Genomic DNA, 27,671 nt, shown 5'->3' with positions numbered 1-27,671 from the left:
TTGTATGGACTCAGTCCCTACTAGGGTTGAGGGGCGTCCGGAAGGGACACCCCTTCTCAACCTTAATACGCCCCTTCCTAACCCTAGCACGCCCCTTCGGCGCAACTCCTTCAGTAGTCTTCGAAGCTGGAATGGCCATTGAGAAGGTCCCTGTTTTCCAACCTTATCCAACATACCTGCAGTGACAGCTTGACCAAAAGAAATGCCCCCTCCTAAGAAATGTCTCTCAAAATCTTATAACACAAGCAGGCTCATATAAAAGAATATCTTTTTTTTCCATATTTCCTGGTCTGTTGTACATAACTCTATAGATTGGAAGGTTACTTTAAAAAAAATTCCCATTACTTATGACAATATTTGAAAAGTCACTCACTGCTGCTGCTTATGGAAATGTTGAAAAAGCTGAAAAGTTTGGAACGTAATCTCATTATGTTCCTTGTTGCACTATGTATTACTTTTCTATTACTCTCCCTCACTTATGACTGATAACAGAAAGACTCAAATCTTTAAAGATCCCTGTCAAAATGACTTTTTGAACGTAGCTAGAACACCATTATACACTATACAAATAAAATAACATTTATTTCTTTGATTGTTTAGTCTACTATCCTCCTGAATGGGACCTAGGATGGTTCACACAAGAAGCAAAACAAGGTACAGGAATTGAAAATTAGTAATAAAATAGTTTTTTAAAATGTCCAGTCTTAGTCATTATCATACTTTTGCAATGTAAATTCATTCCACCATTGTGACCTAAAAGGTAACTTGTGACAGGTAACTATGGTGCAAACCATACTGTGGAAATAATCCAGTTTGAGTCCACTTTAACTGCCATGGGTCAATGCTAGGGAATCCTGTGAATTGTAGTTTGTTGTAGGATCAGAGCTCTGTGACAGAGAAGGCTAAATAATAATAATAATAATAATAATAATAATAATAATAATAAGTTATTTATATACCGCTTTACCAAAAGATCAAAGTGGTTTACATAGAATTAAAATCAATTACAAACATATCATAAAATAGATAAAAACCAATAACACAATGTACAATATACAGATATTAAAAAATCATTAAATAGGGTGAGGCAGAGAGTCGATGGGATCTAGAACATAACTTCATTTTCCAGGGGGGAAGGCTTTACAGAAGAGGACGGTTTTAAGCCTCATTTTAAATGTTTCCAGGGGGGTGATCAGATGGAGCTCCTCGGGGAGACTATTCCAGATTTGTGGGGCCGCTACTGAGAAGGCCATCTGGGATGTAATAGCATATTTAAATGATGGAATTTCCAGCAAGTTCTTCCCGGTTGTTCTGAGTGTGCAGGGCAGATTATATGGGGAGATGCGGTCCCTTGAGTAACTCAGGCCCAAGCCATGTAGGGCTTTATAGGTAATAACCAACACCTTGTATTGTGCTTGGAAGCGAATAGATAAATGGCCCTCAAAACACTACAATTCCCATAATTCCCTAGCATTGACTCAGGGCAGTTAAAGTGGTCTGACACTGATTATTTCTGCAATGTATTTTGGACTTATATTGCTTGTAAAGATTTACTTCCAGGGTCTTTGCATTTTGCCTGGAAACAGATTAATGCCATCCAATTTTCAAAAATACTTTCAAAGCAAACTTTGTTAAAGAATTCCTACATATATAACTAATTTATGTGCAAAGGTAGTATGAATCCTGCATTGAAACCAAAGCTATATATCAGTTTGGAAAATTCTGAAGCTCAAGATCTCACTAAAGCAATGTATATACCTAGAAACATGTTGCTATCTGCCCACCAAAAAGCAGGAGTGCATAATAATATGCCCAATCTTTCCAGATCGGCATTATTGGAGTCCTGTTCCATGCATCATTACTTGGGAACAGACTCGATTAACTTCAGTGATGCTTACTTCTGATTGCACTGGGGTGGTGCATGGTTTTGTCAAAACTTTAAAGGAGCTGAGCCTATTTGTGTGATAGGGTTCAGACTCTTGTACATGAAGCTCTCACTACTTATGTAGGATTCTCATAACATATGATAATTGTGCTTATTTTCAGATGAACTGAATGGTCCTTCTCACTGAATTGTGGGAACTAGTCAAATTGTTGCAGAGAAAAGATGACTGTAGAGGACTCTGGTAAGGTACAAAACAACTTTTGCCTGCACGTATTCTATATTAACCTTGGAAACATTATGCTATAAAGCAATAGAGCATGACACAATCTGTACTTCTGGTTTAGTATATGTAATCGGAGGGTTATAAAAAAATTTCTATAGCTCTTTTGAGTCTCTAACTGTTGTTGAAATGATCCAGCATGCTATAAAGTCTGTGTGTTGGGGGAGGGAAGAACTTCTAAAAGTAGCAAAGGTATCTAAAGAAGTTTTACATGTGCAACTTTCTATGAACATTTATGATGAAACCAGTCTAAGCTGTAATATTTTGCCATCATTTTAACTATTGTTTAATATGTTTTTACCTCATTCAAATTAATTTTTGATTATAAATTGGAGATGCTTTCAATTATTTATATTGTACTTTCCCCTGGCATCCCATGATAAGGGGCTGATCTAAATACTGTCGTGTGAGTAGTCAGAGGCATCCCAAGACTTTTTACTGCCTTAGGCAAGGGGCAAGATGATGACTCTCCCTTCCACACAGAGAAGCAAACTGGACTAGCAGACAGATTTTACTTCAACACAACAGCTAGATTGAGAACACACAACTCTGTCTACCAACGCAAGGGGATAGCCAAAGTGCTCAGATGAAATGCCCAGGGGTGCATGGTTGCCTCCTCCTCCACCATGTGCTACCTGTAACAGTGTTGATATGGGGTGGGTGGGGGATTTCCTACCCCAAATAAGAATTGTGCCTTCCAATTGATTGTTGTTCTTGTTCTTGTTCGGTCCCCAAATTTCTAGCACTGCACAGAGTGAGATACTGAAAACCTTTATATTTGCTGTTTTCATTCCCTTGGTAGCTTTTGGTTGTTTAAACTCATTTCTAAATGGTCAGCTGTGATGCTAGAAATGTGGGGACTAAAGGGAAATTTCATGAAAGGGACAGTTATTTGGTACAGTGTGCTCATATTTTGCTCCACATAGCTACAGCCTTGGCTACCTGAGACCTCCCTCACTTTGATGTATGGTAGATCTAGACTTATGGTAGTCCCCCATTTAACTCAGTAGGATTTGTATCTGTGCAAACATGTTTAGCATTGCAATGTAAAAGGTTAACTCTCTGTGGGAAACCACCATGCATTTTATTTGATACGGAAACATGCTAACTGCCTCGTCCCAGATCACTTGCCTTACCCAGCTCACTCAACATCCCACTCATCTGTTTTCAGAAAATACACAAACCATAAATAGCAAAATTTGAGAGTGTACATCTGTAGCTGCCTTGCTTGCTCAGTACGCAAATCAGAACAGACTCATGTTTGGCTCAGTGTGTGCACTAAGTGCCAATGTTTACAGTCTGACACACACACACAGAGATTTCTCTTCTGGCCAAGTGATTTTCAATATCCACATAAAGAATAACAAAGAAAAAACAAAACTAAAAACTCCATTATTGAGAAAGGGGGAAAAACCAAATGAAAGGAGACGTACAGTTTCTAAGGCAGAGAGGAAGGGGAGGGCAAAAACATGGATGTTTTATTATGCAAATATATGAGGGTGCAAGTTCAAGGAAATTCCCACTCATAAAAAAAATCCAGGAGGGGAAAACCATAAGTAATGACAAAGGTTGAGGTTCCCAAGTAATTCCACCTCTCTGTCTGTGATTGCTTCAGTCTATGAGCTGTCTGGAAAACTGCTGACACCAAGCCTTGGCATTTGATCATCTCTGAACTGCTGATTAACACAGCACTGTTTTATATTTAACTCTGACCAGAGCAGGAGGAGTTTGGGGGTGGGGTTGCACTGCTTATAAGACCAATAGCAGCAGCTACAATTTTCTTCTGTGTTAATTTCCTCTGTCTCCACTTCTTAGCTGAATTCTTCTTTACCGGTTACTTTCTTTTGAATAAACCAAATGTTATTTTTCATTAACTGAGTGAGTGGCAACTCATAGTGGAGGACAGGCAGAGGAAGGAAGAGAGAGAAACTGTTGAGCATAATCTGAGGCTGCTGAGAAAGAGAGAAACACTAAGATACTGTTGTTCATAAATCTTTTTTTTTTAATGTTTGATATTTAGCTCTGATACTGGAGAATGGAGATGGAAGGAATGGGTTTTGAAGAGAAGGCATCGAAAAAATATTGCATGAAGGACAAGCATGTGATCATCATCTGTGGTGTGGTTGTTGCTGTAGGTTTAATCTTGGGTTTGGGCCTTGGCCTGGGATTAAGACCACCAGCCTGTGATTTTCCAGAAGACAATGGGCAGATGCCAACAGATTTGCCCACAAAACCAACAGAATCACCCACAGGCCCTGCACCAGAGGATATGGACCCTTGCCCTGCTCAAAATGATGACAACAGTGGAGGCTGGACAAATTTCAAACTGCCCCTATATGTTTATCCAAATCATTATGACTTGGAGCTGAAACCGGAACTGGGAGCAGATAGTTATGATGGAACTGTCAATATCTCCATCACACTGGAAAGCTACACAACCAAATACTTCTGGCTTCACCTCAGAGAGACTAAGATCACAGAAATGCCCCTGCTCAAGACATCTTCAGGCCAGTTCATTGCTTTAAAGCGTTGCTTTGAGTACAAGCCGCAGGAATATGTGGTCATAGAAGCAGAAGAAGAATTATCTCCTAACATCTATTTCCTGACTATGAAGTTCCGAGGCCATTTAAATGGTTCCCTGGTTGGATTCTATAGGACAACTTATGTGGAGAATGGAATAACCAAGTAATGCCCCCTGCCTACCCCCAAATGTTTCTTTTATAACATTTTGCTCAATGTTTCACTTTCTCTCTCATTCTTTCCTTCTGACACTTTCCTTTTTCACATCTGTATTAGTATCAGAGGTAGGAAACATTGTCTTTTTGGACTATGTGTTTCTGGATATTGCCACTGGTCTTGCTGATTAGGGGATTCTGGGAGATGTAGTCCAAAAAGTAGCAGTTCCAAGCTCTGCATAAAATGATATTCTTTTATGAGAATTCAGTGACTAGAAAGAAAAATGACAATTGGGCAACAGGAAAGTATATAATTTATAATGCTGATCAGGATTTGGCAAAATGATTTCATCTGTGCTTACCAATTCTACCTGTATTTAAAGAATTCAGAATTTTATCATACAAAATTACCTTTATGTCTCAATTCTCTGCAATAGTTTTATATGTATAGCTACAGACATGTGCATTTAAATCTGTCAAGACATTGGAGACTAAAAGCTTCTTCAAAAATCATAGATCAGAGTGTATTTTTGCTCTGCTTAGTCTAATGTAAATAAGTTTACTTGACAGTAGTATATGGAATGTACTTTATTTATGTAGTGTCTCCCTTGTCTTTCAGAAAGCACACAAAAAAGCTTTAAAAAAAAATAGGCCCTATTTTCCTTCAGTTGCCTATAGGGTGCTTTCATTTGCATAGCTGTGTCCAGATTAAAAGTCTGATGCAAAATAGTATGCCGAAATATGTCAGGCAGGATGGATGGGAATCTAACTATATCCTCCCCTTCTCCTGATTGCAAGGTTGCTTGCTGAGGAAGGGATGGTGTTTTCAACTAGATCCTGTTCCACCTGTGATTAACCTGATTCTTATTAGCCTAGAGTAACCCAACTGAATAAACTGTAGAATGGTGAGTCAACACATAGGTTATTGTTTTTGATAACTGCCTTCGAGTTGACCTTGGCTCATGGTGATCCTGTGAATGAGACATTTCCAAGACCCCCTATCCTCAGCTGTACTGCTCAGCTTCTGCAGCTTCAGGCCTGTTACCTCCCTGATTGAGTCTAACTATCTGGTATGCAGTCTTCCTAGCATTATTACTTTTTATAATTAGTTGTGCCTTTCTCATGATGTGGTTAAAGTACAACAGCCACAGTTTAGTTATACTAGCTTTCAGGGAGAGTTCAATCTTGATCTGTTCTAGGACCCATTTCTTTGTCTTTTTGGCCATCTGCTGTATCCCTAGCACTCTTTTCCAGCACCCATCTCAAATGAGTTGATTTTCTTTTTATCCACTTTCTTCACTAACTAGCTCTCAAATCCATACCTGGTAGTAGGAAATACAGTGGCTTGGATGATCTTAATTTTAGTGTTCAGTGTTACTTTGAACTTTAGGAACTTGTCCAGTTCTTGCAATAGCTGCCCTTCCCATTCCTAATCTTGTTCTGATTTCTTGAATACAGTCTCTGTTCTGATCAATGTTTGATCAAAGGTAACATACTCTTTGACTATTTCAAGTTTCTTGTCATCTAGGATGAATTCATGTAGATCTTCCATGGTCAGTGCTTTTGTTTTCTTACTGTTCAACATTAAGCCTACCTTAGCACTTTCTCACTGGGGTTTCTTTAGTAATTGTTCCAAATCTGGTGTTTGCTGCCAGTGGTATAGTGTTGTCTGCATGTCTTAGGTTGTTAATCTTCACTCCTTCATCTTCTGAGTCTAAATCTGCTCTGTGCATGATATTTTCTGCATACATGTTGAACAAATAGGGTGACAGAATATAGCCATGCCTAATCCTTTGCCAATTGGAAACCATTCATTTTCTCTGTATTCTGTTCTAATGGCAGCCAGTGGGGTTGGCGTCACCTGGTGTGGTAACATTGTGTCACGCCTGCCATTGACCTCCTCCCATACCACACCACACAGAATCTTTAGTAATTTTGTTTTGTAGTCATAAATCATAATTCCCATATATCATTAAATACAATGGTAATAGTTGTGCAATAAAACAACTAGCAAAATTAAAATTATAGCTTTAAATTACAGTATTATACACACAGCCTAAATGTTCAAAGTGGCAGCATGTCTCTGTGTAGTGTAGTTCATGATGGTTCTAGGAAAGAAATGAGCTCCCAGACCCCTAAAGCTGCATGATACATGATATTTTCACCCTTAGATCACTTCTAAGTAAATTTCTATGACTTCCTCATGTGCTGGCAGGTAGATTGATATACGTAACTGAAAGAAACAATCATAATCTTTTCCTTTCTCCCAGCATTCTTCAGTTTAGTATCCTTCAGATAGGTTGGAATAGAGAGAGAAGTGGGAGCTGTTGCCTAAGACATCTAATGAGTACCAGCCTGGGAAAGGGTGGCAGAGACCATAATACCTTCACTAGAAATTCTGTATCTGAGATGGGAAAACTTTGGCCCTTCATGTGTTTTAGATTGCAACTCTCACAGTCTCTTACTATTTGCCATACTGTTTGGAAGTTTGGAAAGTCAGGTCCAAAACATCTTGAAGGTCAAACTTTCCCAACCTCTGCTCTGCAGTCATTTTTGGTATGTTCAGCTCTATTTACATGAAACATTAGCATCTATTGACAGCCAATGGTTGCCATGGAATTGGTTTCAGTCTGAACTGGAATAAATCTTGTGGATGAATTTACTGCCACATTGACACAGGAACCATCAGCTACTTCAATAAAAATCTATATTATCCCAGAAGCTGGGTTTGGAAAAGTTAATTTGTTTGGACTATAACTCCCAGGATTTCCTAGCCAGCACAGCCAGATGTTATACCAACTGAGGGGGGGGGGGGGGGGTTTTTTAAAAAAAATTTTTTAAGAGAAGGTTCCCAAGCTCTGTGAAAAAAGATGGTTCTGTTTCTATAATATATTGAATTATCTGTGCAACTTTGCAACCACAGCATAAAGATCCCTCACTTCAATAAATCTAATACCTCATTCCTGTTGGGCTGGAAACAAGTTACATCACTGTCAATAACACTTGCTTGCAGGAAAGTATGCTCAGTATTAAAGCCTACATCTTGGAATCTTTCTGAACCCATCCCTCCCTAGATTAAAGCTGGAATCCTTTATACAGTCAACTGGAAGCCATCAGTACTGAACCCAATAAGACATATTTCTGACCAGCCATATCAGAGGGCTACACTGCAAATTAAAGAAACCACAGGGATAGCTTGGCTGAGCTAATAACATCTTGCTGTGTTGTAGCAATATCTTGACCTTTTTCTGCATGTGGATTGAATTATAGACAAGCAAGTCTAAAAGATGGGGAACATGTGTGATTTGAGTTTCTTTCATTTTGCAAAAAGAGTGCTAGCCAAACACAAACCCACTGTAGGTTTCAATGCCCTTATTTAGCTGCAGAAGAGAAGTATCACCTTGTCTGGCCTTTTTGTACTGAGATTGTTACAGATACTGTAAAATGATGGCATCTCACTGGAGAAGACCAATTCCCTTTTAGGCATAGAAGAGAACATGTGAGTGCCCAAACTGAGCAGTTAATATATGAGTGTGCACATAGCCCCTGCTGCCAAAGTCACCATGCATGCTGGCCCCACCTGCTACTTCTTCTCTATTAATACCTTCATTGAACAGGGAAGTCTGAAACAAGATTCTAAGTATATTTGTCTGATCAGGTTTAAAAGCTCTCCTCTGAATGGGAATTGGAATAGTGTTGGGCTTCTCCATCTAGAAAAGCTTGTGAGGTGAGCAGAAAATAAAACACAGAAGTTTGCAGGAGTGAAACACAGAAAGAACAGACAGTCATGGCCTAAATCTTACAGTTAGTCCCAGCTAGAATAGAGCTATCAAATTCATTTGGCTTACCAATTTGTTGGCTCACAACTGATTCTATGGGTTTACCCTAGTTGAGACTAGCCAACAAGATTCCAGACCATGTTGTGTCAATATGCAAAACAATTGCTGAAATGAGAGCAAAGCACCCTGTGTTATATCTGCATCACACAGTTACAGCCTTTTGGTTCCAGTCTAATTGTTATGGCTCCATCCCACAGAATACTCAGGTTTGTAGTTTGGGCAGAGGTAATTCATTCCTTTGGGAAACAAAGCTCTCATACTATAGTTCAGGGCAGTGCACAAGAGTACTCAAGCAGAGAATTCTCAGTACACACCTAGCTACAAATCCAGAAATTCTGTCGGATGGAGCCTACAGTGTATATATACTCCATGTGTGACAAAAAAACAAAATGAACAAACAAAAAAACAAAACAAAACCTTTCTCAAAGCCACTAAAGACAGAAATTAGCTATCTGATAAACTGAAAATTAGCAGTCTCTTTTTCTAATCTCCTATTAAAGTTTTTCTTCAGGCCATTTTTGAGACCAGTGACAGAGTGACCTGGGAGGTTTTAATGACTATTGCTGTTTTTGTTATCATTGCCAATGATAACATTGCCAATGATAAAATAAATTGCCAATTTATTTTTCTTTTTAATATAAGCTGACCTGTTTGCCTTGTGTGGTATACACCAAGGTATAGCTGGATGATGATGTTCTGCATCACACTGGAAGATTAGAAACCAAATGAACCCCTAATGTTGTGGAGAACATCATTAGATTCAGCAACAATGCTTCCCAAGTAGATATGAGGACTATCTTGCATTGGGGTTTACTGCAGCTCCCAGTCTCTGTGTGTCTTTATTGCCTTGTAATGTGCTCTTGCTAGTGAGCAGCTATCTGAGGTGATGATGGAGTGCTTTGAGTAAGCAACTACAGGCTTAGAACCACCAGCCTGTGAGAAGGAAGTATCTTTGTCCAGGTTGATTTGTAGTTCAATTTATTGTATGATTTTAGCTATAAGATAGCAATGGCAATAATAGTAGATTATTCTATTAGAACAATTTAGTCTTGCAAATCAGTTTCCTCTATTACCACCCTTTGATGGATGGGTACTATAGTTTGGAAAGTGTCTGCTGTAAATTCCAAAGTTGAAAATATGTTTCCAGTAGGTCTGATTATATTTGGTTGTATGACTTGTAGATCGAGGGAACAAACCGCAACTCCCAGCATTCCTAAATAATGGCTTTGCTGGCTAGGGCTAATTGGAGCTGCAATGCAACAACATTTAGAGGGTCACATTTGGCCTATGCCTCCTGTAGACAATGGACTTTGTGGTGTGTTCTGATCTGGTGCTGGAAACAAGTACGTGTAACTAGTCAATATATTGTGCTATAAGATGGTGCTTCAACGTCCTCATGTAGTTACACAGTAATATCCAGAAAGAGAACCTTTTGCATTCACGGGTTAAGTCCTAGAATTGCCAGAGTGAAAACTGGAGAAGGCTCCTTTATTTGTTTGTTTGTTTGTTTATTGCATTTATGTCCCACCTTTCTCGCAAAATGGGATCCAAGAGGGACTTTTGGCAAGAGTAACAAGCAACACCTTGTAAAATTCTAACTTCTACACAACCTTTGAACAGAAGGAGGATGGTCACTTGTCCATTATTTGACTTAATGCTTTTTGAAGGAATGCTGGAACCTTTGGGGCTGTGAGTCTGAAGGGCTGCACTAGAATCCCTAGAGGATTCTTTTTAAAGCCTGCAGATTTCTTGATTCCGGTCTTTGCTCTACAGAATCAAAATGTGAATAAATTTGCTTTAGTATGTAGAGAGATTTTGTAGCATGTTTGAGACTAACTGAAAGACAAAAGTTGGCAGCATGAGCCTTCATGGACTTAAGTCTACTTCCTCAGATGCATTTGGACATTTGAGGAAGTAGACTTAAGTCTACAAAAGCTCATACTGCCAACTTCTTTCTTTCAGTTAGTCTCAGAAGTGCTACAAGGTCTCTCTATATACTGATTCTACAGGCTAGCATGGCTATATCTTTAAATTTACCTTAGTTTTGTTCATAATGACTGTTGGTTGCTCTCCAAATTGTCAGGTAGATTTTCCCTCCCAGGAATGTAAACTCCCATTTTAATGGAGACTAAAAACAGAGCTTGAAAAGGTCTCCCCACCCCCCACCCCCCACCCCCCTGTTTTTGGACAACTCTCAGAGTCTCTCCACCAGCAACAAAAAGTAAATTTTCCAAACTCAGAATCAAACAGTATGGTCTTTTATAGGAAGCACAAGTCTTCTGATTGGTGGACAGAGACAGTTTGGTAAGGCAGATGAAGAAGAAACCCTAAAGAAACACATCCCTATGAAAATAGCCAATATATAAAAGACACATAATTAAAGTTCAAAATTACAAAGTCCATGGAAATGTTTTTTTGGTATACAAATAAGGCATCAATTTTTGAAAATGTTTTAGGACTTGTGCAAGTTTTGAAACACCCTTAAGTCTCTTGTGTGTGGGTGGTGCCATTTTTGGCTGCATAAACAGCAGCATTCATGCCCAAACATCGGAAACAGAGAGAATAATGATACACTTTGTTTTTGAAAGATCTGAATGTCTAGGTTCAGCTGGGTATCTGCTGAAAATAAATCCCATATCTAGGAGACCAGCACTGAGAATGACAGTCTGTCATACAAGACTTGCCATGTTGTTGTGCAGTAAGGCAAGAGCAAAGGGTATTGCTGGCAGTATCTCTGGACAGGTCCTCCTGAGCTCCCCATGAGTTCCCTTCTGATAGAGGGCCAAGGAATGTATGGCATCTTCTGAGACCCTTAAACTAGCCTGCTACCGTAAATGTGGTGGAAGATACTATCCCTTCAACTGACAGGCTGAGCTGACTACCCCAAGTATGGAAAAATTGCTTTACTTTAACCACGTTGGTTGGGGGATTTCTGGAAGCTGCAGCTCAAAACAGTAACATTTCCAAATCTTTGGTTCAAGTCCACATCTACAACTATACAAGAACAAGGTTTTGAGGCAATTACACAAATGCCTTAGTATTCCAAAGACCACTAGAAATTATTTTCAAGACAAGTTTATTTGTGACTCAGTTTTCTGAGATTCCCACCTCCCACCCCTGCATAAGACATTAGAATGTGTGCAGACAGTAATTACTAATTTTTATGAACTGAGAATGTTGCCACAAATAATGACTAATTGGAATGCCACTTCTATCAGATGTATGATGTGGTATCTGAGTTCCACAAAGTTAGACTAAATCCTCAGAGAGAATTAATTGACAGATAGGAGGGAAAACATGAGGATTTTTCCACAATCCTCTTAAATTCATTTAGTCTCCTTTATTTCAGTGCAGCACAGTTTCAATCCAAAGTTGAATTGTGCACTGGTATGATAATTTCACTGAGTTTGGCCAAATGTTGCAGGTTGAGGGGAGAGAAAAAAGATTCACAGCTTCAGTCATGTTTTATTTTGGGAACAATAGCTGGATGCAGTTATATATCCATGCTAATACAGTAATATTCATAGTGTTTTACTCCAGTCTTACCTCTGGCTTTCATTTTCAAGGCCTTGTGCCTAGTCTACTAATTGGGAATATGTGCTCCATGTGCAATTGCAACTCCCATCATCCCTCACTATTGACCATGCTGTCCAGAGTTGATGGCAGTTACAGTCCAGCAACATCTTGTTTTCCATCTCTGTCTTACATATGCTTTCCACTCATAATTAATGGCTATGAGGGCTAGTAAATTCTGAAAGTTGTAGTCCTAAATTCTGAGTAGTTGCTGTAGTGCTAAATTAACTTTTCCGGGCTCTGTTATAATGTCCACTTCCTAAAGTATATGCCAGGAATGGAGAACTACTATTATTTTACAAATTGTGGTTGGAAGAAGAACCTTAGCACAATATCACTTCAAAGCAATTTATCATAGTTCATTTTTACTGCCATTTTTCAGTATAGATAAAAGAGGTAATTTGGGATGTGTGCATGTGGGTGTGTGAAGATTTCATATCTTATGAGCATGAATAAGCTTTTACTGCTGTTATCCTTGATCATAATCTAGTGAGAAATTATTCCTTTTGATTATGATAAAGAAATGATTTTGATGAAATATGGAAAAATATTGAAAAAGTATTAAGAAAAAAAGATGGAAAATTACCTTAATGAGATGAATTAAAAGTTTGGTTGGAGTATATGGATGGGAATGGCTCCAGGGAAGGGGTGCACTGAGGTGATATTTAGTATAAAATAAGTAAAGTGTTAAAACATGTTTGTATGAGGAATATGTTATAATTTGTATTGTAAAATTTAAAAATACTACTACTAATAATATTAGTAATAATAACAGCATATTATATTAAATAATAAAAAAGAAATTATTCCTTTTATTCAAATGAATGGGAGTGATTTAAGTACATATCTGAGTGAGTGGGAACGAATGTGAACTGGATATTAAATTGTGGCCAAACATATTTTTAAGATATAATAATAATAATAATAATAATAATAATAATAATAATATTTGTATCCCGCCCCTCTGAGAACAATCGGGGCGGCTAACAAAGTTAAAAATACAAAACATATAAAATCCCTGGTACCCTCCCCTCCTTAAAAAAGTATTAAATTCAATGTAATATTTTGAAAAAGAACAAAAAACAACAAACATACAAACAAACAAACAAGTTAAAAACTGACCAGAAGGTCAACAACATCATACCAACAAGCAACCAGTGGGAGCAGCAGTCTCTTTCCCAGACGTTTTTCTATTCCGGGAAGGCTTGCTGGAAGAGATCCGTCTTAACAGCCTCTTTAAAGCTGTCTAAGGATGTAAGTAGACGGATCTCATCCGGCAGGCCATTCCACACTCTGGGGGTGACGATGGAAAATGCCCTCTGGGAGGTAGTCGAAAGCCTAGATTTTTGTGGCTGAAGTAGGCCTCTCCCAGAGGAGCGGAGTGCGCGGGGAGGAGACAGGGTTTATGTGGGATTCCAATTCATTTCTGTGGAGTTGATAGTAACCAGTGGTTCCCATGTCAGTTAGACAGTGAGTCTATTTGGTTTTTCCCCTACATTTGAAAGGAGCTTTCCAATGTGCTGAATGTTAAGATTAAAGCCTGGGGTGTAGTCACTACCCCACCCCACATGGAAACAACCAGCTGCCATTATATGGGGTTTGCATTCTTTCAGTTTATAACAAAACAAGGAAGACCCAGCTGTATTTTTGCATTATGTGTAACCTGAAAAGTACCATCCATACCGGTAATGGAATACAAGAACAGAGAACTTCAGAACAGAGAGTGCTGTTCTAAAAGCAGTCACTTGTAAAATATTACCTTGTAGGTAGCTGCTAATGTAATCTTTGAACATTTTGTAATCACACGCAGAAGAGAAATGAACAGCAAATAACTGAGATGACATTGTGGCAAAACTTAATGAATTCTGACAAAGCGGAAACTCATCCTGCTGCTTCTCTGCTCACGATATTTAATGTATATGTGCTGTGGAATAGCAACCATCTTTTAAATATAAGATAGAAAGAAGGCATTTACTATGCAAGATCTAAATAAGTTACTGTAAATTTAAACAATCCTAAGTAAGCATAGCCTATCAATAGTAGATGTTATGTTGCTATTCCAGTAACTAATGAATGTAACTACTGTTTGACATTTTTTCCTTCTGTCTCCCTTATTATATTTATATCTTAAAAATATGTTTGGCCACAATTTAATATCCAGGTCACATTCATTCCCAGTCCCTCAGATTTGGGGATATGTCTAATATTTTCCATGAGATACTTGTAGTGACCTTATAAGAGAGTAATCTGAAGTATTTTGGTGGGGTATCTTTTGTAGAGAGAGCAGCATGATGGGAACCATTAGGTTTGAGCATTGGACTATGACTCTGGAGATCAGGGCTTGATTCCCCACTCAGCTATTGAAACCCACTAGGTGACCTTGGGTGAGTCATACTCTCTCAGCCCAGAAAACCCCATGACAGGTTTGCCTTAGGGTTACTATAAGTCAGAAACAACCTGAAAGCACACAACAACAACAACAACAACAACAACAACTCTTTTGTATTATTAGGGAGAAATAACTACTCTCTTTACTACTGGTGGTCAACTTTGGTGGGTCTAGGAGATAATTGTGTCACTAGGACCTTTTGTGAGCTGTCCCTTAACCCCCCCCCCCAAAAAAAACCCAGTTTTCCCACATTTCACTCTAGTTTTGGAGGGCAAGGTGGACACCCGGAAAGCAGTTTCATATGCACTAAAGAAAAACACTATGGTGGGTTACAGACCGCCTATTTGGGGCGGGCTGTACCTGCCCCTTTCCCCAGTGTATCGGGGCCTCAGCAGTCAGAATGCGCAGCCGCTAAGGCCCTGATCTGCCGCTTTCCAGGTTGCGGGGAGTGGCAAAACGCCGCTTCCCCGCAGCCTGAAAAGGGTGTCCTTGGGGCTTCAAGCCCCAAGGACACCCGCGGCGGCGGGGAGGAGGAGAAAGGGCCGCTTGGCCCTTTTTTTTTTCTTTTTTTTCCTCGCTGGGCGCAGCCATCTGAAGGCTGCGCCCAGCGAAGAAAAGCGGCGCTGCAAACCAGGAAGGAGCTCTGAAACGGAGCTCCTTCCTGGTTCGCGCTAAGGGTGCCCTAGGCGCCCTGGCGCAGAGCGAGGATGTCACGTCCGTGCCGCCCCATATAGAGGCGGAGCGGCCATGACGTCCTCATGGTGGCGGCCATCTGGAACGGCCGCCGTCATTTTTTACGCGCAGAGCGGAAGCACCGCACCTCCCTAACTCTAGTATGCGCTCTGCGCGTACTTTCATGACGGTGTGTAACCCGCCATTGTCTTCTGGTTTCCAGGAGCCAGAAATTCAGATGGCTGAAACCCTAAACTGGGATACATATAATAAATTTATTCACAGGTGAAACTACAGCATATTTACCCATCATCCCCTCAATCCCACCTTTTATGGTGCTTCAATTCCCCCAAAATGGCCACCTACTGGCTAGTGGAGAACCAGAGGGCAGTGGAACAGCATCTGCCTATGACGTGAAGTTAACAGACATCCTCTGGGACTTCCCAGAGGTCCTGCAGAAGTTGCAGAAGATGATGTCATTGCTGTGTGTCCAGCTATAGGAATATAGCTGGATGCCACTCCAAAGTGGGTTGTAACATGGGTGTAAATCGGGATTTTGTAAGTCATCAACAGAATGCAAGCCCAAATCTGAATGTGTATTTAGCAGAATGGCCAGTTGAGCTTCCATCAGGATCCAGAAGTGTTCAGCAGGTATAAAGATAGGTGGAAGTTTCATGTGGATCACATACGTCTTTAAGCTCTATTGTAGCAACTCAGGTGGTGAGTGCTAGAAACAAAGAACTAGAGACAAAATAAGACAATGAAGAAACAAAGGGAGGATTCAGGCTCAGCATACTTGTTTGGAAGGCAGGCCCTAGGGTGGGATAAGTACTCTAACTTTTCAGATGCTGGCGAGCAGCAGTGACAGGGACTTGACTGTTCCTCATGAGTTTCCTGACCATCCCTATCTGTTGATGGACAAAGCTGTCTATCACATACCTTGTATGCCACATGGGCAGTCCAGTGTTACTTAAACTGACTTGCCACCTTGAGGTGTCATGAAGAATGCTGTCCTACCACCAAGTATTAAAATATAATTTGATTGACAGTCCAGGTCGCTTTTATATGTGGAATGAGCAAAGAGATGCCATCTGTTCCATGATGAGAAAGAAAAATGACTCCAAGCCACACCTGCTCAATTAGTAGCACTGTTTAAGAGAACACATTCTGTCAAGAATTACCTGTATATTAGGTTTATGCTCTACTATAATGTTAATGGTGCTGTATTTTTTATATTTATCCCACCTGTAAATATAAACATGTAACAGCTGCTTAACATCTTGATGTAATAACTTTCAGGCTGCACTCCTATACACACTTATAACTTCATTCAAAACATGGGGACTTATTTCTAAGATGATATGGGTGAAGATCCTGTAGGCAATACATGCCAGCATAATCACCGTTACACTGGTGTAAGCACTTCAAAGGACACTGTGATAGGAGGTATCTTTTACCTTCTCAGGCCATGTATCTACCCCTAGCTATGCAAGAGCAGCCAGGAGGTCCCTGGTCCTCGTTCTCTCCCCCAGCAACTCCTCAGCTGCTCAGTAACATTCAGGCTGCGTAGGGAAGAAGTAGCAGCAGCCTTATGATGGTAGTTGATCCATCTTCCTTGGATGCAGAAGAGCAGTCAGAATGCACCTGAGCAGTAGCTGCAGGATGGAAATGTGCACCACCCCAGCTGTTGTTGCTGTTGCAACTGGAGAGAATGTGCTTGTAACTCTACAACAGCTCTGGTGGAGACTTAAATAAAATATATAAATAAAACTTTTATTTCTACCCCGCTTTTTGTAAAGACAATCAAAGCAGCTTAAAAGAATACACCATATATACAAAATATCCCCCCTTTAAAAAAGAATTAAACAGTTTAAGATTAAAATTACATGAACAATTAAAACAATAACTTGCATTCTGTCAATGTACTTGTTGGATCTTGGATGTTTACAGAAGTCTAATTTCTTTTTTTCCCCTTACAGTACACGGCTATACTGTATGAAGCCAGATATAATACAGTACAGATATATATATAATATATATATAATATACATACATATATATATATATATATATGATATATGCAGGGACCTAGGTTTTGTTTGCTTTTAGCTTCTTTTCTTTTATAAAAAAAACCAACTGGTGTTGTAATTTTATGCAGAGATGTAGTGTGAACAGGCAAAGTGGGGACATTGCCCACAGATAAGAATTCTGTTCCTCCTCAATTAAATCTTCCTCCACTGCTCAAATTCTAGCATAGCAGTGACTTAAAACTTCACTTGGGTGGTTAGAAATAGGCATAAAAAAGGAGCAAAATTATGGAAGGAATATGAACACAGCAAATATAAGTATTCTGAGTACAGATGATTTTCAATGTCATACTCGCTGCAAAATTTCACAAGGGTAGAATTCTTATTGGAGGGGTGCAATGACCTTATTTTGCATCCCTCCTAGCTTTATTCCTGTAATTATGGCTTCTCCAGTCCTCTTTCTTTACTCATTCATTTAGATGTTCTTGAATCCACTTTGTTTTAGTGCTATTTTTCACAGAGTGCATTTTATAGTATTTTTCAAAGTCTTCTTAGGGCTGGAATCCTGTTGGAAAAGGGAAATAAATAAGTTTGTGATTGATGGGGTGAGAAAGGTAGGGAGAGGGAGTTCTGGTGTGGGACAGAGAGGGGAGAGGGAGAGACACTGCAGAGGGGGAGGAAGAATGGTGGGAAAAGGAAGAGGAGTACTGAGAAGAGAATGAGACAAAAGAGAAAAGGTAACTGTTGGGGAGGGAGAATGAGAAAGAATACCAGAGAAGCTGGGAGCAGTGAGGTAGAACATCCAGGAGTACTGTGAGGGGGACCTTCATAAGATACCTTTTGTCCATTGAATTCTCACTCCCGGCAGCATCATTGCTTGGACCTTTACTCAGAAGGAACAACACCCACAGATGGACTCTGAGACTTCCCCCCTTCTCACCAAATAACCACCTAATTTCTAAGCCATCATTGGCTACTGGGTAAGAAACCGCAGAGGAACCCACTTCTCATTGCTAAGGCTTTACATGCCAAATCTGGCCATTACGACAGCATGCTCAGCAAGAGGTGAGAGGAAAATGAGGGAGTGCTATATTCCAATACAGAAGCCTGAAGAAATTCCATTCTTGAACAAGAGGGCAAAGTCAGGTAGACTAGGGACTCCATCAGCATCAACTGGCTCATGTTAGAATAGCAGGTCTTTTCATTTGGAATTGTCCATTGTTTTGAAGAACCTTCACTTGAGCACTTTTACTGCCTGATGTATGCTGTATCTGCATTGCAGAAATAATGCAGTTTGACACCACTTTAACTGTCATGGCTTAATGCAATGGAATTCTGGAATTTATAGTTTTATGAGATGTTTAGCTTTCTTTGTCAAAGTGCTCTGGTGTCACAACAACTACATCCAAAATTGGCAGTTAAAGTCATGGCACTTAAAGCACTGTCAAACTGCATTATTTCTGCAGAGCAGATGCAGCCATAATGACTTTTGAATATAGGTAAGTTTCTTCCATGCCCATCTCATGCTCCAGATCTGTGTTCTGATTGCCTGACTTATTTTCTTCTAGGCCATAGAGCAGACATTTTGTTGCCAAGATTGGACTGTTACAGCCCAGTTTCATGGCCACAGTTCCTGTTCACCCCATCCATTAGGTTGACATCTTGCTTTAAACAGTAAAAAGTTAGGTTTTTTTTTAAAAAAGGAAACTTCTCAAGATGTGACTACAAGTTCCTTATGATCAGTTAAGCATTTAAAACACTGGAGAAAAGAACGCCAAGAACAGTAGAACACTGACAAATTGAACTGTTGAGATAACATTTCCAAATTTCTGTAAGTTAAAAGCTATGATCCTCACCTATAATTACTTCTTTTTTCTTTGAAAAAGAAAATGAAAACTACCTTTATATAGCTCAAAGCATTTGTAGATGTGGGGCTGGAAAACTACAAGATTGAAAAAATTAATTGAAGAGACAGTTTAGTTGTGTTCTCCCATCAATCATACCACATCAGTGAGTGCTATGTTGATAAGAACAGTGTAATTCCATTTAGAAAGCCAATATTTTTTATAAACCTCAGCAACAATTTTCATGACACTGTTTTTCTCAGTCATTTATATTCTGTGTAGGCAAGATATTTGAGTGCTACTTGTTAAGGTAAGCAGCACAATGTATATGTATACCAAGTGTACTTCACGCCAGTTTATTTTGCTGTAACTTATCAATATGCCAAATCATACAAGACTGCCATTATACTTTGTTCCTTGAACAATGAATGGCAGATGTGCAAGGTTATCTCAGAATGATCAATGTTCCCATTATGGATATGCTGTTCCCAGGGAGCTTTTGACAAGCTTCTTAAAGTCATTCATCACTCATAAAACACATATAAAGTGAGGGGGGATAGTAGTAGCTTTCTTTGCAAAAGTTGTCTCTTGTCTGCTAAGAGTCCAACACCAGTCCAAGTAGCAGAGATTCATATTGAAAGGTGACAACAATTCACCTAACTAAATTTACATGCTGAGATTGTGTGTTTCATGGAACTACACATCTCTGTAGATGTCCTGAATCAATTGTAAGAGAATTGCTTAGGTGCTTTGAGCCCCAGTTCTAAAAAGAAGGTGGGGAAAGATGGATGGATGGATGGATGGATGGATGGATGGATGGAAAGAGAGAGATCAACTCAGCATGCAACTAGCATTTACCTCAACCCACATTATAGTATTACCACAGTGTTGCTAAAAGCAGAGTACACTGTAATGTAGTTAATATATGGTATAAGTAGGAAATTATTCCAGACCAAAGCAATTGCATGATTGTTTTAGGAAGCACATAGAGAATTTTACATGGTTATAAATGCACATTGTTAACATGCTAATTTGGTAGGTTAAACTGGAACACTCTGTAACAACACTCTTCTGTATCACTTCATCCAGATTTGAATTGCACAATTCAAATGAACCACGCCAAATGTAGACTGTTAGATTTCATCAACCATTTTTTCCTGAGTTTCTAAGACTGAAAATACAAAGGGTGACAAGTATCAGAAGGGGGTTGGAAAGCACATGGGTTCTGTTTGCCTTTAGTAGTGGTCTTCCAGAGGTTATGTAGGTTGATATTATTATTATTATTATTATTTAAAAAACCAAATTATGTTTAAAGGCTCAGTCATACTCATTTTGGAGAAAAATATCTTTAGATTATTCAAATGTGTGCCATAGGAGTCAGAATGTTCCTTTTATTTCAGATGAAGGATTTGCTTTACACTTTCTAAATATTGGTATTATTATCAACCTTCATTGTTTCTAAATATTGGTCTTATTATCAGTTGTTGAATAATGGTTTGATGTAATCATCTTCATTTGTTTTCAAAAGGAGCATAGCAGCTACTGATCATGAACCAACAGATGCCCGGAAATCATTTCCTTGCTTTGATGAACCTAACAAAAAGGCAACTTACAAGATCTCTATTATCCATGAGGATACACATCAAGCTTTGTCGAACATGCCAGTGGAGGTATGCAGTTAAGCATCTAATGTCTCTGTCTCTATGTGCATAATATATGAAACCTGGTAGCAGTTACAAAGGCGTTTATCAAACGGGGTTTTTCCAGCTCAGATCCAGGGTGATTGCGAATCAAGTGATGTGAATTAATGTTATAATGTTAATGTATTTTCACACCTGGTTCCTTTCAATGGGAGCTCCTCCCATGGGGTTTCTGTGGTGCTTCCGGACTGAATCCTTACTGGCTCCTCATTTGGGAGAGTTTGCTAAATAAGTGAGTTGACAGGATTCGCATTGAGGCTCACTTCAAATTCACTGCATATTGGTCTGGTGTGGCATGACACTTTGCTTGTGCTCTGGAACACCACCGCAAAACCCCTGGGTTGCAAATTTCCCATGATGCTGTGCTGCAATTTTGCCCCATTTGCTTCCGGTGCTCCCTCCCTGAATGAATGCATTCACGTTTTAACGTGGACAGGAGACATGCTGGAGAGGAGGGGGGAGATCGCGGGGAGAGAGAAAGAGAAAAGAGGGGGCAAAGAGAGAGAGAGTGGGGTTAGTAGAGTTTCTAAAGGACTCTTTGAGGGTGGGGGGGCAGGATGTCCTCCAAAGTGGGGCCAAGGTGGAGGCAGGATTTACTTCCAAGTAGAACTGCAGTTTCTACACTGTTTATTTTGCAATGAAAGACATTTATTATTATTATTATTATTATTATTATTATTATTATTATTATTAATTCTTTCACTGCAAAATAATAATAATAATAACAACAATAATTTTGCCGGTGGAGGATACATTTGGATGAAACAGAGGGCATTTAGAGATAAGTGACATTCCCTATCATTCACATGAGGTTAGGGATGGAGGGTAGATCCAGATCACAGATGTGAAGGGAAAGAAACAGGAGGCTGGAGGGAGAGATGGAACTCCCAGAATTCCATAGCCTTGAGCCAAGGACCCCACAACAAACTCCAACTCCAATAATAATAATAATAATAATAATTTATTTAATAATAATAATAATAATAATAATAATAATAATAATAATAATAATAATTTAAGTTATTAATTTGCTGAGGCACCAGAGGTCTCTGCCAGAGAAGGCTCAATGTCTACACTACAGTTCCCAGAATTCCATAGCACTGAGCCAGGACAGTTAAAGTGGAGTTAAACTGGATTATCTCCCCAGTTTGGATGCAACCTAAGAGAAGGCAGCTGTTATAAAGGGAAGGAGAGATGGAGATGAAATAGATGAGGAGAATGACAAGAGGATAGATGTCAATATGGATGAAATGGATGCGGGCTCTGACAGGGAGGACCCCTTTGAATTTGGCTGCCAGGGATGGGAAAATAGAAGGGAGGAAGAAAGGTGAAGCTGTCATTCATGTGAAACTGGAACCAGGCTCCCTTCTTCACCCCAGAAGTGCAAAAGTTCAGGATGCCTTCAGGGCCCCACTGAGCATGCTCAAGGGTCCCAATTTGAATCGTTGAATCTGCATAGTATGCACCGGTGTGGTAATACAATTTGCACTCACTCTGCTTTGCCTGAATCCACATCACGTGACTTGCCTTGGATTTGATTCCCCCTCAATTCGGAAGGGCAACGGAAGGGCAACCAGGTGTGATAAAACACTCACGTTATAACGTCAATTCGCATTGTTCGACCCGCAGTCACCCCTGATCTTAGCTCCAATAATCTTAGTGTGATAAACACCAAAGCAAATACTTGCCCTGTAGCAATCCTTTAATGTGAAAATGGAGAACCACCAGTAAGGGGCTGAAATAGGCCAATCCATCCAGCCAATCAAGTCTACCAGATCAGGTGTTTCTCTCTCCATTAAGTTCTGCCTCTTAGTGAAGCTAGAGAAGATATGGCTCCTATGGAGATGCCACCTTATGGTGCCTGAGGCCCATTGAAATGGTGGATCCTGAAAGAAAGATCCACCAGTAAAAAGAAGAAGTGAACAAAGCTGGTTCAATCAGCGTCTGTCAGATTAATGTAGATGTGAGTTTCTTTGCATGTGTGTATGTGCATGCATTCACATGTTTGAATGGTGTCTCTGTGGCGGGGGGGGAGTGAATAGTATGACTTTGTTCACAACTGCCATGTTGTACCTTTTCTAGAGTCAATGTTGCCCTTGTGTCAAAAATAAAGGTTCCAAACTCATCTGTTAGTCCAGATAAAGGGAACTGCAAGAGTTAAATTCAGCTATTTTGGGGTCTTTGTTTCATTATCTAAATTGGGAAGACCTGTAGTGGTTTCCTAATTTTTATACAGGTTACTACCCCTCATTCCAAAGTGCTAAAATGCCTTTAAGCCTTGGTTAATGAAATTAAGATATTTTGGCTAAAATGTGGTAGTATTTGCTCCCTCTTACTGAATGTGGCCTCTGAGAATATCTCTGAAATTGAATTTGGCCCTTAAGCTGAGGTTCTTCAGTGCTTCTGCAACAGTACTCTGGAACAGGTGTATTGTGGCCTATCAGAGGGACTCATCAAAATTACTTGGTATAACAGAGGTTTGAATCTTGTTCTTAGTCTGCACTAAAGCAGACCCATAGAATCAATCAAATTTATTGAGGTATTGATTTCCCAAGTTATTATTGATTCAGTGGGATAGCTCTAGTTAGCACTAACAATAAAGTTCATGTCTCGGTGTTTGGTATTTTGAAACACATTCCCCATTTGTTGAATCGTAGATGTGGATTTTTTTCCAAACCCCTTTCCTAAATGAAGTTAATACATTTTCATCTGATTATTTTTAGCTCTCATGGCTCAGCTTCCATGTATAGTAGTCCATGGCTTACATTCTCTGCCTCAGTGACTGATAGTGGGGGAAAGTTTTATGGCATGCATCCAAAAGTTTCCAGTGAATAGCTGAGCTGAAAATCAAAGCCAACATATAACTTGGAAGGAATGGTTTCCAAATTTCCAAACTAATAACAGAATTAAAATGCAAATTCCACCAAGCAAACCTTGGCTAAAAACATCCTCCAAGATGTTTTACATTTTTTAAAAAATATTTCATCATTCTAGAAACATAGTAGTACCAAAGAAAAAGAGGAAATATCACACTGTATTTTATTGCTCCTAAGATAATAGATGAGAGCCAGTGTAGTATAGTAGTTACACTGTTTGACTGTGGAGATTATCTCATTGAATGTAAAGTGACTTATCCCCAATGGAATAAAGTCACGTTTAATTTTAAAAGTGGGTGTTATCACACACAGCTGTGGCTGGGTGAGTGCCACACCCGTATGCAGCCTGGATCCCTACTGTGCTTATCCAGCGGGTTTTCAAAAACGGTAAGCTTCCATTTTTGTAAAGTCACTGGTTAAACACAACTAGGATCTGGACTGCATATGGGTTGCACTTGCCTGGCCATGGCTGCATGCAACAACACCCGCTTTTAAAATTAAACACAACTTTATCCTGTCAGAGATAAATCACTTTATATTCAATGTGATAATCTCCTATGACTCTGGAGACCAGGGTTCAATTTCCAGATAGGCCATGAAATCCACTGGGTGACCCTGGGCAATTCACATGTTCAGCCTCAGTAAAAGGCAGTGGCAAACCTCTTCACCATAAGTCAGAAACGACTTGAATGCACACAACAATAACAACAAGATAACAGATCTCTTTTTATTGTTTTATGTTTGGGAGGTGCCATAGTGTAAATGGCCAAAATACTGTTTATAATTCTATGTGAATGGATCCCATTTAAGGAGGACTTAAGCAAATTAAATGATGCACTGAGGTGTGAAAAATATTTGGTCATGATTACTATTGAGTTCCCACTATTATATGTTGTGGTCAAACATCTGTGGGCATTTCCAGTATTATCTTATCCATAATGATAAGCATAAATACCTTGAGACATATTTATCCATAGACATTCTTACTATATTCTCCTCATCCTATCCATTTCATATTCTGAATTCAAGTACGGTTTTTTTTAATTTACAAAAGGATTCTGAGGAGATTTTCACATGGGGACAGGATAGGGGTGGGATCACTCCCCCTTCCTTATCCCGTCTTTAACCTGTCCATGACTGTGATGATGCGAAAGGCTTTCAAATCATAGTGCCAATCCCACCATTAATGTGTCATTAAAGCAGCATTGCATGAATGCGAACTTCCGTTAATGCACAATGTTGCTTTAATGACAGGTTAATGGCAGGATAATGATGGGATCTGCGAGACTTCATCTGAAAGCCTTTCACACGATCGCCGTCATTCACACTTCCCAGACGGGATAAGTGCGAATCCTGTCTGAAAGTCCTTCCCGTGATTGCACAGGAAGGGCGGAAACATGATGGAACAGGGATGAGATGACCCTCGTCTGGTAATATCCTGACATAAATGATCCTGATGAAACCTAACAGTCATAGGATAAAAAAAATAGATAGGAATAAATGGTCAGTTATTGCAACAGAGAGATGTAAACAGAGGAGTTCCCCAAGGATTTCTATTTGAATCACTGATTTTTAACTTATTCATAATGATCTGGAGTCTGAAAAGGGGAAATTATAAATACCATAAAAAGAAATAAATTCAAGAATAAAGAGGAAATTAGATTTGTCAATATCATATTGCTCTTATCACGCTACAATGCTGTGATGAATCTGTATTTGGAATATATGTTATGTTTTGGTCATTACACCACAGAAAAGATAATGAAGAGCAGCTAAAGTTGCAGGTAAGGGCAACCAAAACAATTGTGTGGTAAAAGTCCCCTATGAGGAAAAATTACAGTTTTGGGATGCTGTGAGGCACATTACACTGTTATAATGCTATTATTCCAATTTAACTGTTACGGCTGCCTCCTGTGGAATTCTGGGCTTTCTAGTTTAGCAAAGTCTAGGAGCTCTCCAATTGATATACCTAAACTGCAAATTCCAGGATTCCACAGGAGGCAGCCATAGCATTTAATGTAGAACAATAACACTATAACATGATATTCAATATTTACCAAGGGAGACACACTGAAAGTGTGTGAAAGTATTATGGCAAATTTCCCCCATCTTCTGTCATAATACAAAAACCTAGTGTCATTGATGCTGAATAGTGGGAGCTTTAGGACCGATAAAAGTCAATAGTTCTTCATATGATGTATAAGACTGTGTAATTCACTCCCATCCTGCAAATAAGGGGATCTTTTACACAGCATTGCTTTACTTGTAAACAACATACCATGTGTAATTATTTCTCTTTATTTCTGCCTAACTTTCAGGAAGAAATTCCACTGGCTAATGGTTGGACTCGGACATCATTCCAAAAATCTGTCCCAATGAGCACTTACTTGGTGTGTTGGGCTGTGCACCAGTTTGATTTTATAGAAAGAATTTCCTCCCGAGGAGTTCCTGTAAGTCCAATGTTCATAATAAAATTTCCATGTATTTTCCAATGGTTTTTGCTTTGCAGAAGGTAAACAAAGCAGCTGCTTTAATTAAATGGCTTGTTATGGATTTTTTCCTTCTTGTTCTTTTGCAGAAGAATAGAAACCTTGTGTAGAAAGGCCTCTTCCGCTATTTCCCCCCATCCCTTTTTAAAGCCTTGGGTCAAGGCTGAACATTCTGTATTACATTAACGATGACCATGAGATTTAACTGAAAGTAATGAGATTCAATTTAGTTCAAACCAGCAGTAGCTGGGGTTCCCATCACAGTGAGGAGGAGAGTCCACTCTAGATTTTAATCTGAATGTTAAAGGAGTTATGCAAAATACTGAGCCTGTCTTGCTAATTTACTTAAGGTTCGGACTAAGTCTTAAAACGGCCCAGGAAGACCCAAAACATAGTGAAAATGCCCCCATGAAATCCCCTAGAAGGCATTTGAGGGCAATGTATTTTGCAGAAAAAGGTTTACTAGGGGTAATGGCCCTCCAAGGTCTCCTGGGGAGCTAATGCAGCATCTTAAGCTTCCACAGTTTTTCTGTTCAAGTATTCCAACCATTAACACAATCCAAACCATTTGGGTGGGAAAAGAGGATACAGTAGCTGGTTGTGCCACCTTCACTATGTCTCTACTGCACAACCTCACTGCCTGCTGCATCCTGAAGGGTAAACGTCTGAAACAGGGAAACCTCTGTACTTGTGCACACTCTGCATGCAATTTAGACCCTTGCTTGGGCCTGGGGAACCTACATGCATACAGAAGGCTTTCTTCTACAGGCCACAGTACTACGTAATGTAGAGCAACTGCCTTGGGAAGATGGTTAAAATAATCTTCTTAAGTTCTAGCCATTTTCTACTGTTTGGGGGGAGAGCTCAGAAAGTTTAATTTTTAATCGTAATCCATTTCTGTTGTGCACTGTAATGTTTGAAAAATTAATATATTTTCTTTACTTGTTACAATGTAAGGGGCATTTGATTGTATTACATGCTGCTTTTTTGATATTATCATTCTTTTTTCTTTTCTTTTTTTTTTATAAGAGAATAACTTAAAATTGAGAGGGGGGGAAATCGCAGTCAAAATGTTTCTAAAAATGCTGAAACATTCCCTTTAAAAGCAATGTAACTAAAAAACATTCCTCCTCATATAAGTGAAGTAAAATGTTCTCACATGCTATATTCTTTTTGAAAAGTAACTTCTTTAGATCCTCATTACAGATAATCATGTTACTTGTAATTCATTACTGATTGAAGCATCAGTTTATCCTGAACCACCTCAACTAGCCCACTGCCTCATGTAACTGGAATAGTGTCCTGCCATTTGCACCACTAATTCAATTGGCTCCTGAGGAAAGAGTATTATTTTGTTCTTCACCTCAGGCAGCAGAGTTTCTTGGGCTAACCCTTCTGAAGGCCTTCTTTCCTGACCATGGA

The 27,671-nt window shown here is 39.4% G+C and overlaps 1 protein-coding gene across 1 annotated transcript in view; it reads left to right on the top strand.

Annotated features, from left to right (window-relative positions):
* Positions 1 to 3,921: 3,921 nt before the first annotated feature.
* Positions 3,922 to 27,671, top strand: part of LOC121932263 (glutamyl aminopeptidase) — a 77,629-nt gene continuing 53,879 nt past the window's right edge. Inside the window, exons 1-3 of the mRNA XM_042470808.1 lie at positions 3,922 to 4,850; positions 20,713 to 20,854; positions 26,079 to 26,210. Coding sequence (XP_042326742.1) covers positions 4,201 to 4,850; positions 20,713 to 20,854; positions 26,079 to 26,210 — 924 coding nt within the window. The 5' untranslated portion in view covers positions 3,922 to 4,200. The remainder of the gene's footprint in view (positions 4,851 to 20,712; positions 20,855 to 26,078; positions 26,211 to 27,671) is intronic.

Source organism: Sceloporus undulatus, chromosome 5 (assembly GCF_019175285.1).
Source record: "Sceloporus undulatus isolate JIND9_A2432 ecotype Alabama chromosome 5, SceUnd_v1.1, whole genome shotgun sequence".
Taxonomy (NCBI): Eukaryota; Metazoa; Chordata; class Lepidosauria; order Squamata; family Phrynosomatidae; genus Sceloporus; species Sceloporus undulatus.
The sequence above is the reverse complement of the archived record's forward strand: the minus strand, read 5'-3'. Positions and strand labels throughout refer to the sequence as shown.